Source organism: Pelodiscus sinensis, chromosome 1 (assembly GCF_049634645.1).
Source record: "Pelodiscus sinensis isolate JC-2024 chromosome 1, ASM4963464v1, whole genome shotgun sequence".
Taxonomy (NCBI): Eukaryota; Metazoa; Chordata; order Testudines; family Trionychidae; genus Pelodiscus; species Pelodiscus sinensis.
The window spans coordinates 162024068-162041987 of record NC_134711.1 but is presented as its reverse complement, the minus strand read 5'-3'; the positions used below and the strand labels follow the sequence as shown (position 1 = coordinate 162041987).

The following is a 17920-nucleotide window of genomic DNA, read 5'->3' as shown; positions in this document are numbered from 1 at the left end:
AGTGTGAGGCTGAGCCACAGTTAAATAGCACCGTTAAATCACCACACAGCAATAGCCATACTGGCATCACGTAACAAGACCTGTGACTAGTATTTGGCAGAGATAGGCCTAAATTGAGCCTGGATCCAGACCTAGATTTAGAACAATGCCAAAGTTAAGAGTTATTCAGATATGGGGTTCAGGCTCGTATCAAGTACATGGTGCATGATAATGCCATGGAATTAGACATGGATATGCCAGCGGTTAACACTGATTTCCTTTGCCCCAAAGCCCACTGTCCACCTCATGTTTGTGGCTGGGTTTTGGCAGTGTGTTAAAATACATCACTGTGTCTGTAGTCCATCTTGGCTAAGTATTCTTCTACCAGCATTACCATGTGCAGCACTGTTCTCCCCTGTTTAGATGTCATCTGAATGCTCATATGATCCAGAAGGCCAACATGTGTGCATGTACAGCCTCTATACAAGTTATCTATCCATATGTTGTAATATAACCTTCTCCACAATAGCAATATACAACATACACCATAAAGGAAAGTTGTATTTCATCAGGTGGACCATGCTCTCTCCACCTTCCACTTCTCTGATTTCAGGTTTTAACTTCTAATTTCTAGGAGGATTAATTTAAGTCAAATGATGGCTCATGCTGTAAGAGAAAAGAGTTGATTTTGGCTGAGGTTTAAAATTTTGTTTTCCTTGACTGAAGGCTTGTCTATACAAGAAGCTATGCTAATGTAAGGCAGGGTGTGAATTTATGGTGAGAGAGTTATACTGGTATAAACCCCGATAGGACATTCCTATTAAAGTACAAGAGTGGCTATACTGGATAGAGCAGTACTGGGTTGAGAGGTCCCACCCCTCAGCAGCTGTAGGGCATGCTCCAGTTGGAGGCATAGTTTAAAAGGACATGGGCGGCCAGAGAAAGGACCTATAAGCTTTATCATGAAGTGAGGATGATACCTGGAGCTGTGAGAAGAGTAGCTCCAGTACTCTTATGGCCACTCTGGAAGCAGTGATCTGGTGATCCAGATCTGCCCTTCTCTTTGGGAGCTGAAAATTCACAAGACCTACAAAGAACTGGGCATTGTCTATAGTGACCTTCTATAGTCTGGACCTGGTGGAGTAGATGGGTCCTCTTCCCTGGTTTCTCTGCCCCTCTCAGATGAGAGAGCCCTAATGGGAGAGGAAGGGACACTCCTGAGAGAGACTGAGACCTGGACTAACGTGGTCACTCACATGTTCCTGGAATATCAGACATTCTGGTGCTTCTGTGAATGGTGTGGGTCCACCCATCAGAGTGATCTTGTACACATGGTGTGTGAGAAGTCACACTGCATAGGCGATGCCATTTTCAAGAGTGTCCTATGCTGTCTCAGGAGGCATAGCACACTCCTCAAAATAGAGTCTCCTGTCTGAAACTAGCCAAAAAAAGAGGATTGTCTGGTATAAAACCAGACGAGTGACCTCCCTAGCTGCGGCCTGCCGTAGAATGTTTGGGATGGAAAGAACCATGGATTCATGGCCTGTTCAGTAGGCCGGCTGGCTATCAGACCAATAAGCTACAGGAACCTTTTCCCAGTTTAGTTTATGGTGCTTTGGAGGTAGTTTGAGATAAACCAGAAAAGACTGTTCTTATTCCAGAATAAGTATGTCCACATGAGGAAATCAACTACTATAGTAATTGAACAATATTGGTATAATTATATTAGTATAACTGGAAAAATCTCTCACGTAGACAAGCCTTTATAGCAAAAATTGGTGCCCTCTCAATTCCTCTCAAGAGAATCTGAGAGAACATTAGGGGTTCCATTACAGATCTTAAATCTAGCAAAACACTGTGCATTTGGAATCTATTTAGTGTATATTTTAAAAGACACAGTCTCATATTTTTTATTTCCTTTGATTTTTGTCAGTTTAAATCTTAAACAAAAGATTTCATTCTCTACTGCCTTGCTCCTCAGATACTCATTGGCACATGTGCCAAGTGAGAGCTATGTTGATGTGAAATAAGGTGCAAATAACTGCCCCATGGGCAGGACAGGGGAGAATCAAACCCAGAAAATGTAATATGTATATGCCACACTCACAATATGCTGCATGAAACATATGCAGAGGGAGAGACAGAGCACCAGAGCCTTCTTCCAGGGAAGAAGCAAATTGTGAAGGTGGCTCACCTAGAACCAGCAGCTCCACTGACTCTTCATTCTTGCCCTCCAAGTCGTCAGGGGTGATGATGAGACAGTAATAGAGCCCACTGTCTCCCCACATCAGCTTCCCAATTTGGAGGTCTGCATCTGAAAAACAACAATTGCAGAGGGTGGGGCCATCCCTCAGCATCATCAAGAAGTGAAGGGTTATAAACACTGGCTCCAACACTAACTGCAGCCCCCTGGGAGCTGCCAATAGATTTTGTTTCCCGGGAGGTTTTGGGGAGGATTACATCCCTAGCTAGTGCTGTTTGAAAGATCAAGCCTCTTGATGTACATTAAGGGATCTGTCCAGCTCCCTGTTAATTCCAGAGGGAGGTAGGACTGGATCTTAAGAGAGGATCCAATCCCACTGCTCTGAAAACAGATGTACCTAAGTAAGATGTGGTGATGTGTGTGGAATGGGAATAATGCCACAGACAAGGCCCACTGGGGCTGTGTCCAGACTCAGGGGTTTTTTCGGGAAAAGTAGCCTTTTTCCGAAAAAACTTCCCCTGCGTCCAGACTCAAGCCGCGTTCTTTCGAAATTAAATTGAAAGAACGCGGCTTTTCTTTCGATGGCAGTAAACCTCATTTCACGAGGAAGAACGCCTTCTTTCGAAAGTTCCTCTTTCGAAAGAAGGCGTTCTTCAATGTAAATAGGGCTTCTTCAAAAGAGAGCATCCAGACTCACTGGATGCTTTCTTTCGAAAAAGCCGCTTTTTCAAAAGTTCAACGTGCAGTCTAGACGCTCTCTTTCGAAAGAGGCTTGCAGTCTAGACATAGCCAAAGAGTGCACAGCAGAGGATGAAGTCCTTGGACACTAATTCCACTTCCTTTCACCCTCCTTACTGGCAATGGTCCTGTGTCTTGACAGTATTCCTGCTGGGCAGGTGGGGTTTAGATGCTGCTTCCTCTGGAACACATCAACCACCAACCAAAACCGTCACTAGAAAACAAAGTAAAATATTTCCTTCCTCTCCATAGGTGAGTGTTTTTTCTCCACACCAGGGAGCAAGTGACAAGTAACCCCTACAAACTAGCTGGCTGGTTGAGTTAGAGGATGAAATGTATTGAAGAGGCTTAGTCTCACATGACGTCCTCCTGCAAAAGATTGAGAGAAGTCTGAGCTCCCCCCAGCTGACTTCACTCGGCTTAAATCTCTTCCTTTTTCTCCCTCCTGAAGCAGGAGTAGGTTTAGGTCTCAGTTGGAGTAGACGGTGAAGCCCAGAATTGAATGTATCTGAGAGGTAGCATTACTCCATTATGTGGGCAGGGCAGGAGGAGAAGAGGTTTGTTCAAAAGAATAGGAAGAGTTTGTGAGGAGAAAAGCTCAGCCATGGAGGCAATTCCACATTCACTACCATAGGAGGAGCTGGCAGGGTTTGGGTCCATCAGTGGGATCAGTGAGGAGAAGCTTGGAAACAGAATACCCGTTAACCCCCTTTGTGGAGCAGGTTGAAAGCCCAGGAGGAATGGATTTGAATTCCCCTCTCTGGGTCAGATTTAGTTGGGAAAGTCCATTGTATAAGAATGAGCTTGTACCTTTGGGTCCAGGTACATGACCGAGATCCTGAAGCACTAGAATTATGCAGAAAATAATTAATACCCTGCTCCAGATGGAGTTAACTAAACAATTTCCAACAGCCCTCGGTATTCATAATTGCCAAGGAATTATTTTAAACAATACTAAAGCAGGCTGGGGAGCATTACCATGGACTATGGTGACATCTCTTTCCTTATAGAAGTCCCCTATTGTCACCGCAGATCCCTGCTTGGAGGCTACAACTCGGACGGTCCTTCTGCTGTCCACACAGTCCAGGTAGGGATCCCATTCCAGGTTCCTTTTGCTCATCGGTTGTATTCCCGAGGTGGCCAGACCCAAAGCTTCTCCTGTGCGGTCCTGGCAGTAGGATTTAAACCTCCATTGCACCACAGCTGGCCGGGTGGAGGAAGTAGAAAAACCGCAGCGAAGCAAGGCAGGCTGAAAGAGCATAGCAATCTTCTTCTTCTCAGGCACTGTGACCAGCAATCCCTCAGCCAGAGCTGCAAAACAAAAACACTGGTATCATCCCTCAGCATGATCTGGACAACAGGCTCTGGGCACAGATGGAATTAGATGTTTCACAATGGTGTCTTTCTTGCATGCACGTAGACTTTTTATAGTGGTCACCAACCAGTCAATCACGATAAACTGGTCAATCCTGGAGACTCTCTCAGTCGATCCCAATTTCTGGTGGTGCAGTGGGGCTGCAGCTAGGGCAGGCTCCCTGCTTGCCCTGGCCCCACATTGCTCCTGGAAGTAGCAAACATGACCCTGTGGCTGAGGGAAGATCAGGAGTCTCTTGGAGCTGCTGCTGACTGCCAGCACCATCCCCACAGTTCCCATTGGCTGGGAATAGGGAACTGTGCCAAACAGGAACTGTTTGGGCGGTGCTTGCAGAGAGGGGCAATGCGCAGAGCCACAAGACCCCTTAAGGGCTACAGGTGCACATTGGACCGTTCAGGGAGCGGTGCAGGGCCACAGCAGGCAGAGGCCTTACTTAGCCCCGCTGCGCCACCACGCCATCAACTGGGAGCCGCTCGAGGTAAGTACCACCCACAGGAGCCCATACTATAACTCTGTTCCCAGAACCAGCACCCCAAAATCCTTGAAACCCTCCTGCACCCCAACAGTCTAGCCCAGCCCATAGCCTCCTCCTGCATCCAAACTCCCTCCTAGAGCTTGCACCCTTCATTCCCATCCTGTACCCCAACCCCTCCCACCCACACTGTGAACCCCTTGGCCCCAGCACCCTCTCCCAAACCCCAAACTTCTATCCCAGCTCAGTGGAAGTGAGGGTGGGAAAGAGCGAATGACAGAGAGAGGGGGATGGAGTGAGTGGGGCAGGGGTGGAGTCTTGGAAAAGACGCCAGGTAGCTCCTGGGTTGCCCTTAAATTTAAAAAAGTGCTCTTGGGCACAAAAAGGTTGGAGACCACTGACTTATAATGATCATCCAATTTTAGGTACTGGGATGGAATTTCCCACAAGATATGTTAGCAAAGCGTATAGCGAGTACGAGGGGGCTATCCTTCTATGTTTGGGGAATAGGAATAAGACTACCCAGAGTTTGGCTCAAAGGCCAAATGTAACATCTTTGTGGCAGGAGCCATATTTTTGTTCTGTATTTGTACAGTACCTAGTACAACGGAGTCATCTCACCCATTACTGGGGTTCCTGGGCACCACAGGTTACACAAATAATATATACATAAAAATATACAGCAGCACTGGGATGATGACAAAAGTGGATAATGGCAACTGCCTGTATTATTGTAAGTGAATTTACAAGAAGTTTCTGTCCATCTACTGGGGAAGATCCAATGATTGTATGAGTTTAGTTTTGATTAGAGATGTTAAAAATGGTTAATTAGGTAATCCTGTAACCATGAAAAATCTTAGTGGTTGCACAGTGACATGCGGCAGTCTCTGCAGTATAAAGCTTATACTTGAGAGCCCAAGCACAGCCAGCTCCCTGGGAGCAAGGCCAGCAGCCAGCCCCACTCCCAGAGAACTGGCTGCACTCTAGGCTCTGCAATATAAGTAGGGCAGCAGACAGCTGCCCAGGAGTTTTTAAGCCAGCTCCCAGCATGCCTGGGCTCCTGCCTGCCGCCCTGCTCCTAGGGAGCCAGCTGCTGCCCCGCACTGCTGCTTCCAGCCCCACCGCTAGCTCCCAACTCAGCTCCCAGCCCCACTCTTGGCTCTCAGCCGTACTCCCAGGGAGCACCTGCCACTCCACTCTGCAAGCTCTGATAGGGTATGTCTACACTAGCTCGTTAATTCAAGCTAGGTAGGCAAATCAGGCAACCAGAGTTGCAAATGAAGCCCGGGATTTAAATATCCTGTACTTTATTTGCATGTTGCCGTCCAGCCGCCATTTTTAAATCCCCCTTAGTTCGAACAAACTGCCCGCGGCTACACGCGGCAGTTTAAAGTTAATCCGAACTAAGTCCTTAGTTCGGATTAACTGTTACTCCTCGTGGAATGGGGTGTAACAGTTAATCCGAACTAAGGACTTAGTTCGGATTAACTTTAAAATGCCGCATGGAGCCGTGGGCAGTTCGTTCGAACTAAGGGGGATTTTAAAATGGCGGCTGGACAGGAACATGCAAATAAAGCCCGGGATATTTAAATCCCGGGCTTCATTTGCAACTCCGGTTGCCTCATTTGCCTACCTAGCTCGAATTAACGAGCTAGTGTAGACATACCCATAGAGAGCTAGCAGCATGGGGTGGCAACCAGCCCCCCTGGAGTGAGGTTGGGAGCTGGTGTGTAACCGGTAACTGATAAGCTCATGCTTATTGGCTAACTGTTTAAAGTGTTACACTATTATGTCCCTAGCTTTTATATTAAAGTAAGAAGATGAGAGGAGAGAGCATATTAGACACATGCAAAGGAGTAGGCATTTTTTGAATAAGGATACTCTATGAAATAGATTGTCAGTGGGCCAGATTTTGATCTCACTCATATCAGCACAAATCCAGACAAATTCCACTGATTTCAGTTGTGTTACCCAAGCTCCAGTCCAGCATAACTCTCAGTAGATTCTGGCTCCAGGTAATGTGCATTAACAGTCCCACGCCCAACACTGAGGCACAATTGATGTGTCTCCAGATCACGCTACTCTTGCTGCAACTGGAGTGCAGTCTGGGCTCTAAGTAAACTCTCAACATGTGGCAGGAGCAAAGGATAGTGGCCAGAATTCTTAGGCATCTACATTCCATGGGAAAAGGCGTTACTTGGTATCTGACATTTGATTTATCTGCCAGCTGACAGGAGAACTGCATCCCCACCTGGCATATTAGACCTCAGACAAGACATGTGGGAGTGAATTACACGGGTGATTGCTGATGCATCCTTCTTTTTCTGTAGTTTAAGGTGAGTCTAAGTACCAGTGAAAGGGGCCAGTTGACAGACCATGCTCTATTTATCCATTTCATGGGGAGCTGCAAACTCAATGCAAGCTTCTCTTGAAGGAGCCTCATTCCTGCATTGCAAGGACCACTTCTAGGAGTTATTGTTTTAAAAGTATTATCACAGTCCTATTAATATGCAAGCACAGATAAGGGATATCCCATGCCTCTAATACCTTACATCCTAATTAAGACACATAAGAGGAGAAGAGCTGATCTATACTTAGTTTTACCCATATAACTGTATTAAGGACATGCTTTTATTTTTGTGGCCATAGGTTATGTCTACCCCAGAGTGTGATGTGGAAGGTGTAACTTCCAGCTCATAGAGACATGCCCACACTGGCTCTGATTGAGCTAGCGCACAAAAAATAAAGCGTAGCTGTTGCAGCACTAAAGCTGTGTCTAGACTGCAGGCATCTTTTGGAAGAAGCTTTTCCGGTAGAGATCTTCTGAAAAAACGTCTTCCGAAAGACAGCATCCACACTGCCAAAGCGCATCGAAATAGCGATCTGCTTTTTCGAAAGATAGCATCTGGACTGAATAAATGCCATCTTAAATGTAAGCTGTGATTACTGGAGATGGAGTGGCCACCAGAGCACCTGTGCTTTTTTCTCTTTCCTCTTCTTGGCTGTGTCCAGACTCAGGGGTTTTTTCGAAAAAAGTAGCCTTTTTTCGAAAAAACTTCACCTGCGTCTAGACTGCAGCCGCGTTCTTTCGAAATTAAATCGAAAGAATGCGGCTTTTCTTTCGACGGTGGTAAACCTAATTCCACGAGGAAGAACGCCTTCTTTCGAAAGTGCTCTTTCGAAAGAAGGCGTTCTTGACAGCAAACAGGCTTTTTAGAAAGAGAGCCTCCAGACTCACTGGGTGCTTTCTTTCGAAAAAGCGGCTTGCTTTTTCGAAATTCCGCGTGCAGTCTAGACGCGCTCTTTCGAAAGAGGCTTGCAGTCTAGACATAGCCCCAGCGAAAGAACTCCTTCTTCCCCATCCACACATGCCTTTTTCTGAGAGAGCTCTTTCGGAAAAAGGCTTCTTCCTCATAGAAAGAGGTTTAACCAATGTAGGAATAACCTCTCTGTTCTTTCGATTTTCTTTCAAAAGAACACAATTGCAGCGTGGACGTAATTGAAGTTTTTTTTGGAAGAACTGACGTTTTTCCAAAAAAAACTCTGTAGTGTAGACATACCCTTTAATAGAGGGAGTGGCTAGCCTCCCTGAGTATGATTCTGTCTGAGACCTCAGGTATGTACTTTGAGCAGTTAGTCATTGCTGCTACAGTAGCAGCTACACTTCTATTTTCAGCACATTAGTTCAATCAGAGCTTGCAGGGGTTGGAATTGCACCTCCTGCTCTAGTGTAGGTATACACAGAGTTGTTCTGGTAAAAAGTCTAGTGTAGAGGCAATTATACTGGCATTAAGGTACCTTTTAGTTCTCAAATCACAATAAACTATATCACTTTGTGTGCTTTTATTCTGGTATAAACATATCCAGACTTATGGGAAGAGATTGCCATTTTAACTTCATTAGTATAGTTAAAGTAACAAAACTTCCTGATGTAGATAAACTCAAAGACATAAGACAACATTTCAGGAGAGGGAGGGTTAGGATATTGTTACTGATTAGAAAAAAAAGGAGGGATTGATTGCAGAGAAGGGTTGTAAAGAGGAATTGAAAGAGAACAGTGGTGCTTGAAAGCCAGAGAAGCAACAAGAGTGTTTCAGGCACATGATGCAGTATGTAGAAGGACTAAAGCCAAGACTGGGAAAAATGTAGGCTAAGGGAGGCAATACAGTGGGATGAGCATAGGAAGTATATAAGATATGAGATACATTTAACCCTTCTGTATCTGGAAGGTAGTCTTTACCAACCGCAATTAAGATATATTTAGCAGAGTGAAGAGGGTAGGAGCCAGGCTGTAAGAAACCAAAGAAAGCTATGGAGGAGGAGAATGAAGTGAGCAAGGGTACTCAAGGATCTTGGAGATAGGAGCAAGGATAGAAGGGTAGTAGTCATGGGATGAAATTAAAATGCACAACAGGTAGAAAACAGTGTACTTGAAAGGAGAGACAAAGAAGCAGAGGAAAGAACAGTTAAAGATAAGAGGGAGAGTCAGCCAAGGACATAATAAGTGTGAAGGAATGTGGCCACAGGAGGTGGTTAGAAGAGTCAGAAGCAGAAAAACAAACAGAGATATCGTAATTTTGAGCAGAAGCAAAGGTACTGGGAATGGAAAGTCTTGGACTAATTTGTGCCTCTTCTTCTTGAAGACATTAGCAAGGTCCATTGTTCAGAACCAATTCAGCCACTGGATTGTGCAGAGATTGAAAAAAAAGTCTATTCATGCCATTTTTGGAGGGATACAGATAACTGTATACTAGGAAGTGAGTCCCACAACTTATTTCACTTGGACACCAAAACCCATGAGAACTAATGACAAAGAGCAACTATTTCTGACATGGGCTGGCTTTGAACTGATCACCTAAAAGCTCCATTTCCTATTCTCAGTACCCAACCCCCGTACTATGTAACAAAGCTGTCTAGTAAGTAATATGTATGACTCCACATGATCTGCACCTGACACTGTGTGTGAAATTAGCTGATCCATTATCGTTACAGCTCAGTTGATACAACAGTGACTCTGCAGACATGGTGGTAGGTATTTAAATCTTTCTCTTGTGAACTAAGTATTTACTTTACAAACACAGCTATTTTCAGTGAATTCAATATAGTAACCTCCCTTCCCTGCACAGCCCACTTTCCTGTTAATGAGCTTAACAATTTGGATAAACCAGGGACTGCTTTAATAAATGATTAGCAGAGCTTTAGCAAACACTCATCTGACCAAACACCCACACTCCTTTCTGAATGCCTACATAGGGGAAAACAGAGTGGGAATGTGTGGGAGAAGCTAAGAAGTTTGGTTCCATCACACAGTGTTTGGGAGGTGTAGGATGAGCAAGGAGGCATCTTCCAGGCAACATCCCACTTCATCTCTTATCTACAGCTTTTTAATATGTTTTCAGATGAGTGTCCAGGAATGTTTAGCAAGAGCAATGTAGCATCTAATGGCAGGTCTACAGTATAAGAACAGGTCCATCTAAGCTATGCAATATTAGTTACATTAGTAGAGTAATCTCAGATTGATGTAGCTTAGATCTACTTGCCCCCAAATCCACACTGCAGGGAGTTGACAGAAATAACTCTCCTGTTGACTTCTCTTACTCATCTTGTTCTGCTGGAGTACTGGAGTCAATAGGAGAGTGATCGGCGTCGATTTAGTTGGTCTTTACTAGATTTTCTAAATCGAACACCAGTGGATCGATTGCTGCAGCATCAATCCACCCTGTTGTGGAGACAAGCCCTGAAGTTGAGGTTCTGAAGCAATGGAAACTCTTATTCTAGTTAAGTCTTTATATGCACACACACTGTGTGGAACTGGGAAAATTAGAAACCTGTTATTTCTTCTTCTAAAATATCAGTTCACTCATTATGTTGCTGCTGCTTCAGTGATAGCCGTCAATAAAAATCATCAGACTGCTAAAGTTCAATTAAAACACAGTGAAAACATGATGGTGGCTTATAGATCAATGGTGTAACAATAATCCAGAGACAGTTACTAGTTTCCTCACCTCCAAGGAATTTGGCTGAACTTAAAAAGGCTCAGAAGTGAATTGCTAGGACAGAAAGGATTTCATGTGTACATGAGGGTGACGTATAGAAACACAATGGGGGTTTTTTACATGATGAAATGTTTAGTCATAAGAGAAGTTTAATATGACTAGAGAGGAATTGTGTTCAGGGCTTTCAATATTGTATTCCTCTTCTCCTGCTGATTCCTTTCTAAACTCCCTCTAGGGCTCTAAATTATGTACTGCATGTACTCACTCTTGTCCTACGCAATCTGCAGTAGACACAAAAGATGACCAATACATTTAGTAGTGATTGCAGAAAATTACAGGAAATGTTTACATAGTGTGAAGCTAATCTGAGGCACTTACATTTGCAAGCAATGACTGAATCAAATACTACAGTAGAATTTAAGAGGGTTCTGGCTGCATCCGTTTAGCAGTCAATTATTCTAAGAGAGGAGATCAGTCCAAACTGATGAAAAAAGAAAATGAACTTTATTCTTAAGGTCACAAGGTGATTATGCAAAGGGGGTCTGTCCAGATACTTATATGGCCCATATCACCACTTGTCTAACCTAGTACAGCTAAATGCTCTGAAATGCAGCATTCCTTGGTTTGTGCATATGAAGGAAAGATAATGGAGGGATGAAATCAGGAGTCCTTGGACTCTGAACTACACAGTGTGGAAAAACACTGTAAATATTTAAATGAAGAGGTTCAGGAACCTGAGTTTTGAGAGAAGGAAAGTAAAGCAGATGAAAAATTATGATAATCAACAGATGGCTCAGGCATTAGAGCTACAAGAAGGGCTAAGGGATGTTTGACCATTGGGAAATATTCACAGACAAAGGACTGTTCCCAGGGGATGGATTCTGCCTGAGTAGAGGGGAAACAGATTTCTGGGAAGTTCTCACAACAAGTACCTTGAAGGAAATGCTCCTTTAACCTTCATGCCTGATTCTAATATTGAGCAGGAAGAAAACAAATTCAGAGAGGCTATAGCAATGGAGAAAGGAGTAACAGAGGATTGAGGAATGGAAATCACGAGGAAAGACAGTGACAGTACCAGTGACAGTAGCTGTCAGGTATGTGACACTGGCAGTAAAATGACTGTACTTGGGAAAGGAATCTGATTGAATCCAAGCAGAAACAGCTAAGATGACTGTACACCAATGCAAAAGTAACAAAATGGAGGAACTGGAAATCATGAAGATAATAGAGATACGGTAGAGCAATAGTCATGACTGGAAGACAAGTATTGAAGTGTATGTGCTGTTTAAGAAGGACAGGTAATTGTCTGACTATGGGAGACTTTAATTTCCCAGTATAGATTGCTACTATTAATGGTACAGTCCCGATAGTCCTGTATATTAAAACTATCAGATTTCTTCATCAACTAGCCACTAAGCCAACAAGAGGTGATATCATTTTAGATTTGGTATTGGTAAGTAGCGACCTCCTCATAGAAGAACTGGTTGTAGAGGACAGCCTTGATTTGAGTGATTATGAGTTAATTCAGTTTAGACAAACAAGGTTAAACAAAAACAGGTCTGAAACTAGGGTTCTTGATTTCAAAAGGACAAACATTACAAAATTAAGGGAATTAATTAGGAAAACAGACTAAACTGAAAATCAGAATGCAAAGAAGGCAGCGGCTTGGAATTATTTTAAGACAAAATTGCAGAAACAATCTGGAGCCTGCTTTCCTAAGCAAGGGGGGGAAATCATAGGGAAGGACTGCAAATCAAATTGGATAAAACAAACATCTCAAAGAGGTTATTAAGAGAAATTAGAAAGCCTACAAGGTATGGAAGAAGGGACAGATCACCAAGGAAATCCTTTTTAGAGGTCAGTAAGGGTACATTTACACTGCAATACTATTTCAAAATAACTAGCACTATTCTGAAAGAACTTAGTCCGCATCTACACAGCAGGCAATTATTCTGAAATAGTGTCAAAATACTGTCAAGATGGAGGACTTCTTATTCTGACTCCTGTAACCCTCATTGCACTAGGAGTAAGGGAAGTTGGAGGAAAAGTGCTCTATTTTGAAAGAAGTGCTGTGTAGATGCTCCCAATTTCAATTTCAAAATAAGCTACGCTATTGATGTAGCTCAATTTGCGTATCTTATTTCGAGTTAAGCCCTGCAGTGTAGATGCATCCTAAATATAGAGAAATTTGAGAATTGCCGAAAGCCAAGCAGAGTTGGACCTTACAAAGGAAAGTCAATTCAATAGTAAATGGTTCTTTAGATATACATATAAAAATTAAACAAGGAAAAATTAAACAAGGAAAGAGGAAGTGGTTTGCTAAGCACTGAGGAAGAGCCGGACATTAAAGGCATTCTAGATATGACCTCATACCTAAACTAATTACTTTGCCTCAGTTTTTAATTGGGGCAGTGGCAGGGTGGCTAATAGGAACTAGGATACAGAAATACAAATTACCACATATAAGGTGGAAGTGAAACTCAAACAGCTCACTGGAACCAAATCATGAGGCCTGGATTACTCCATCCAAGAATATTAAAAGAATTAACACATGACATTGCAAGCACAATAGTAAGTATTTTTAAGGAACTGGGAAACTACAAGCTTGTTAGTTTGATCTTAACTGTATGCAAGTTCTTAGAACAGATTTTGAAAGAGAGAGTGGTTAAGGACATACAGGGTACATTAATTGGGATCACATACAACATGGTGTTACAAAGGTAGATAGTGCCAGACCAACCTGAGCTCTTTCTTTGAGAAGATAACATGAATTTTAATACAGCATTTGATACAATTCTACCTGAGAAATATTAGTTAAACTAGAGAAGATGGAGATGAATATGAGAATCAAAGGGTGTTTAGGGAACTTGTTGAAGGGAATAATTCAGTGAGTGGCTCTGCAAGGTGAACTGTCAGGCTAAAGGGAAGTTACTAGCAGAGTTCCTCAAAGATCGGTCTTGAGACCAATTTTATATAACATTGGCATGCATGATTTCAGTACAGAAGTAGGAGGTGCTAATAAAATCTGCAGATGGCACAAAGTTGGGACATATTGCCAACACAGAGGAAGACCAGAAAATCATACAAGAAGACTTTAACAACCTTGAAAACTAGAATATTAGAAATGGGATAAAATGTAATAGTGAAAAGTGCAAGATCATGCACTTAAAGACAAACAACAAGAATTTTTGCTGTAAGTTGAGGATGTATCATTTGGAAGCAACAGAGGAGGAGAAAGACCTTAGTGTATTGGTTGATCACACAGGGTACATCTACACTATGGCTACGTCTACACTGGCCCCTTCTTCGGAATAGCCATGCTAATTTAGAACTTTGGAATAGGGAAATGCGCGGGGGATTTAAATATCCCCCGCGGGACTTAAATAAACATGGCTGCCGCTTTTTTTCCGGCTTGGGGAAAAGCCGGAAAAGAGCGTCCAGACTGGCGCGATCCTCCGGAATAAAGCCCTGTTCCAGAGGATCTCTTATTCCTACTTGAAAGAGATCCTCCGGAATAGGGCTTTATTCTGGAGGATCGCGCCAGTCTGGACGTTCTTTTCCGGCTTTTCCCCAAGCCGGAAAAAAAGCGGCGGCCATGTTTATTTAAATCCCGCGGGGGATATTTAAATCCCCCGCGCATTTCCCTATTCCAAAGTTCTAAATTAGCATGGCTATTCCAAAGAAGGGGCCAGTGTAGACGTAGCCTAATTGCGTAGCTGAAATCGAAGTACCATAACTCGGTTTTTGGCGCTGTCTACATAGCAGGAAGTTGAAGGAAGAATACTCTTCCTTTGACTTTCCTTACTCCACGTGAAATGAAGGTTACAGAAGTTAGAGTAAGAAACTTGCTTTGTAGATGCGCTCTCTGTTATTTCGAAATAACATGAGTTATTTCAAAATAACGCTGCTGTGTAGACATGCCCAGAATGACTATGAGCTGTGAAAAGTCTCAGAAGGGTAGCAGTGTTAGTCTGTAACTTTAAAAACAACTTTTAAAAAAATGAGTGGTTCTGTGGCACCTTAAGAGACTACAAATATATATATTTGGGAAAGGGAGCTAGAGAAGCATTATTACCATTATACAAGGCACTGATGAGACCTCATCTGGAATAATGAGGAATGGAGACTCTACCTTACAAGAGAAGATTTAAGGAGCTTGGGTTATTTAGCCTAACAGAGCAAAGGTTGAGGGAAGATATAATTGCAGATACATCAGAGGGTAAACACCAAGGAGGAAGAGGAGTTATTTAAGTTAAGGACCAATGTTTGCACAAGAACAAATGTCTATAATCTGGCCACCAATATATCTAGGCTTGGAATTAGATGAAGGTTTCTAATTATTAGAGGAGTGAAGTTCTAAAACAACCTTGTAAGGGAAGCAGTAGGGGCAAAAAACCTAGCTTGTTTCAAGAGTGATCTTGACAAATTAATGGAGAGGATGGTAAAATGAGATTATCTACAATGGTATATAGCCAGTGTCTGCTATTAGCAAATATTTTCAATGTCTGAAATTGGGACCCTAGAGGCAGGCAAGAATTCACTACAGAGAATTTTTCTCCCAGGTATCTGGCTGGTGGGTCTTATCACCAGATGAGGACAATGGTCCCTTCTGGCTTTAAAAATCTATGAGTAAAGATAAGAGTCGGTGAGTACATAGCGAAAGGGATTTGGAATGTGGTATAAAGACTTTAACCTCTTGTTTTCTGGTTTGAATCCGGTCCAGTTAAGTACATACTAGAAGTCATTAGCATGTGATAACTGCTAAGTGACTTATGGGAAATGAACTGCAGTCTCAGTCCACTTCCCAATGGACTGGTGTTCTTATTATGGGCAATTGATAGTAAGAGACCCAAGTTTGAATAAATAATAGTGACTGAACAATACTTTCAGCTCTAGAGGTGACCCTCCAAGCCAGATTTGAGGTACGCTGGTGGAGCAGTGCAGGGAAGTACACTGCTGTTATACCTATTCCACAGCCAAAACACCACTACACTCACGGGGAAAAGAAAAAAGGTATACAGCAAAAGGCACAAACTGTGTAAATCATGAGTCCCGGGACATACAACCCCTAGTACAAAAACATTCTCTGTAGTGAATTCTTCAACCTAACAAATGGCAGCAGACACTGGCCTTTTTCTTGATCTCCCCCATTCTCTCTTGTGTGACTCCATGGATGACTTCACTGCAGAGTTGCAATTCAGCACCAGCCTGAACAACCCCTGCAATAGTGGGATTATCCCAGGCCTTCTACAGGAGTCAGAGATCCATCGGGGGTCCCTCTCTCATCAATAATCTACCCGCCTGATTAAAGTCTCTGGATCTTGTGATAGTCACTCCTGGCAGCTTCACACTGCTGCCTTTAGGGGGCATGGGTCAATGTTCATGTCACACTCCATGTCAGTCTCTCTCCCAGACAGGGGATGCTAATGGTCCAATCAGCAGACCAAATGCAGTGATGAATCCTGGTCCCATGCTACCTGAGACACGTTGTGCATATGCTAAGAAGAAGACTGACACCCTTTTGTTATTTACCTCTAAACCCATGGGTATATGTGCAAGTAATGTATTCATATAGTTCTAGTTAGGATCAAACATCACCCATCCCATTAATAACTGAAATTCATTACTAGTTTATAATACTTTGATGGCATCTGCTATGTGGCCTCAGTTCACCATCATACCGGAGAGTTGCCAACAGTGCTTTATTATGAGGGACGTCCTTTATTTTTTCATCTCTTCATAACAAGATTGAGAGATGAGAAGTGCTGCAAAAAGCAGTAATACTCCCAGAGAATGTAGGTGCATGCTGATTATTTTTATTAGTAGTAGTAGTGATGATTATAATTATCACATCAGGAAGAAGGTGGGGTAAAAGTGCTAAGAAAACAGTTCTTTATTTTTGAAATACAATGTTGGCCACTCTCCTCACGGAAACCACTTTCAGAATTGCCAATAAGTGTTAGTCCCAGTCAGGAGCCCTAGCACTGACTAAGGCCATCCACGACTGCTTTTCTGACTGAACTTGAGTGCACTCCAACTTCCATCAGTGCTAGCACCATTCAAGTGCAACCTGTTGAAAATAACAGATAAAAAAATGCATACAGGCCAGTACCCAGCTGCACTCTCCTCACGCTTGGTGGTGGAAGGCAAACTTGGCTAGAGCGCTGCTCTAACGTACAGAGTAGTCTCATAGGGATAGCCGTGTTAGTCTGTAACTTAAAAAAAACTTTAAAAAACGAGTGGTTCTGTAGCACCTTAGAGAGTAACAAAAATATAGATAGTAGCATGAGAGTTCATGGGCACAACCCACTTCTTCAGCAGCTAGAGTAGTTCCCGTGGGGCCAATCCAGCACTGCCCTACCCATCCTTAAGGAGCCCTACCACACCCTCTCAGCTGGAGTTGGAGAAGATGAGGGAATAAAGCCAGCTGATGGCAGCTTTACACTATCTAAAGATTCCTCTGGGTTGGGGAAGTCCTCCACTTTTTTTTAGGGTAGCATTAAGGGACAATAGCACAGAGTGATCTTATAAGGAACCAAAGAATGGGTCCTTAGTTTGGACTCTCTCGTAGCTGTAATCCCTCTAGGGATGAGCGATGTCAGTGCCAGGAAAGTTTGCTCTGCTGCTGCCCATGTTGTGCCTGTTCTATAGATAAATGCAGGACCTCAGTCTCCAAGGCTGCACCTTTCACTTAAAACAATAAAATTCACTTAAATGACTGCAGGATGCTAACTCCATAATTCAGTGACAACCGGATGGGCTTACAGTACCGGGCCCAAACTTTGCTCAAAGATATTCACCAAATTCTACTTGTCCTTCCAAAATGTGAGGAGAATATCCACATTGCCACCTTCAGGAAAGCATAAAGGAGAAACTGCCCTTTATCCTTTCAGTGCTACCACTAAAACATCAGCAGTCAGGCACTCAGAGGAAGGAAAACACCAACCAAACCCACTGGAATTGACACAGGATTTTTTGAAATTGCAGTAAGAAATCACAGTGCAGAAAACCAAACAAAAGCTAAATGCAGGGGCCAAAAGTGAAAGGCAAACAAAGGACAGAAAGGAATTAGCTGCTGGGAGGAAAGGAACTGTGAGTACTGACTTGAAATTTCTCAGCCCACCTAAAGGAAGGAGGCGGGGAGAGGTGGAGGCGAG

General features: G+C 43.2%; 1 protein-coding gene across 9 annotated transcripts in view; it reads right to left on the bottom strand.

The window, feature by feature from the left end:
* The window catches only part of ILDR2 (immunoglobulin like domain containing receptor 2), a 57769-nt gene that overhangs the window by 28753 nt on the left and 11096 nt on the right, over window positions 1-17920 (bottom strand). For all 9 annotated transcript variants that reach the window (XM_075909205.1, XM_075909197.1, XM_075909198.1 and 6 more), the window contains 2 exons: window positions 3899-4231; window positions 2174-2293 (listed from right to left, as the gene is read on the bottom strand). In XM_075909205.1, the coding sequence (XP_075765320.1) occupies window positions 2174-2293; window positions 3899-4181 (403 nt within the window). In that variant the 5' untranslated portion in view covers window positions 4182-4231. The remainder of the gene's footprint in view (window positions 1-2173; window positions 2294-3898; window positions 4232-17920) is intronic.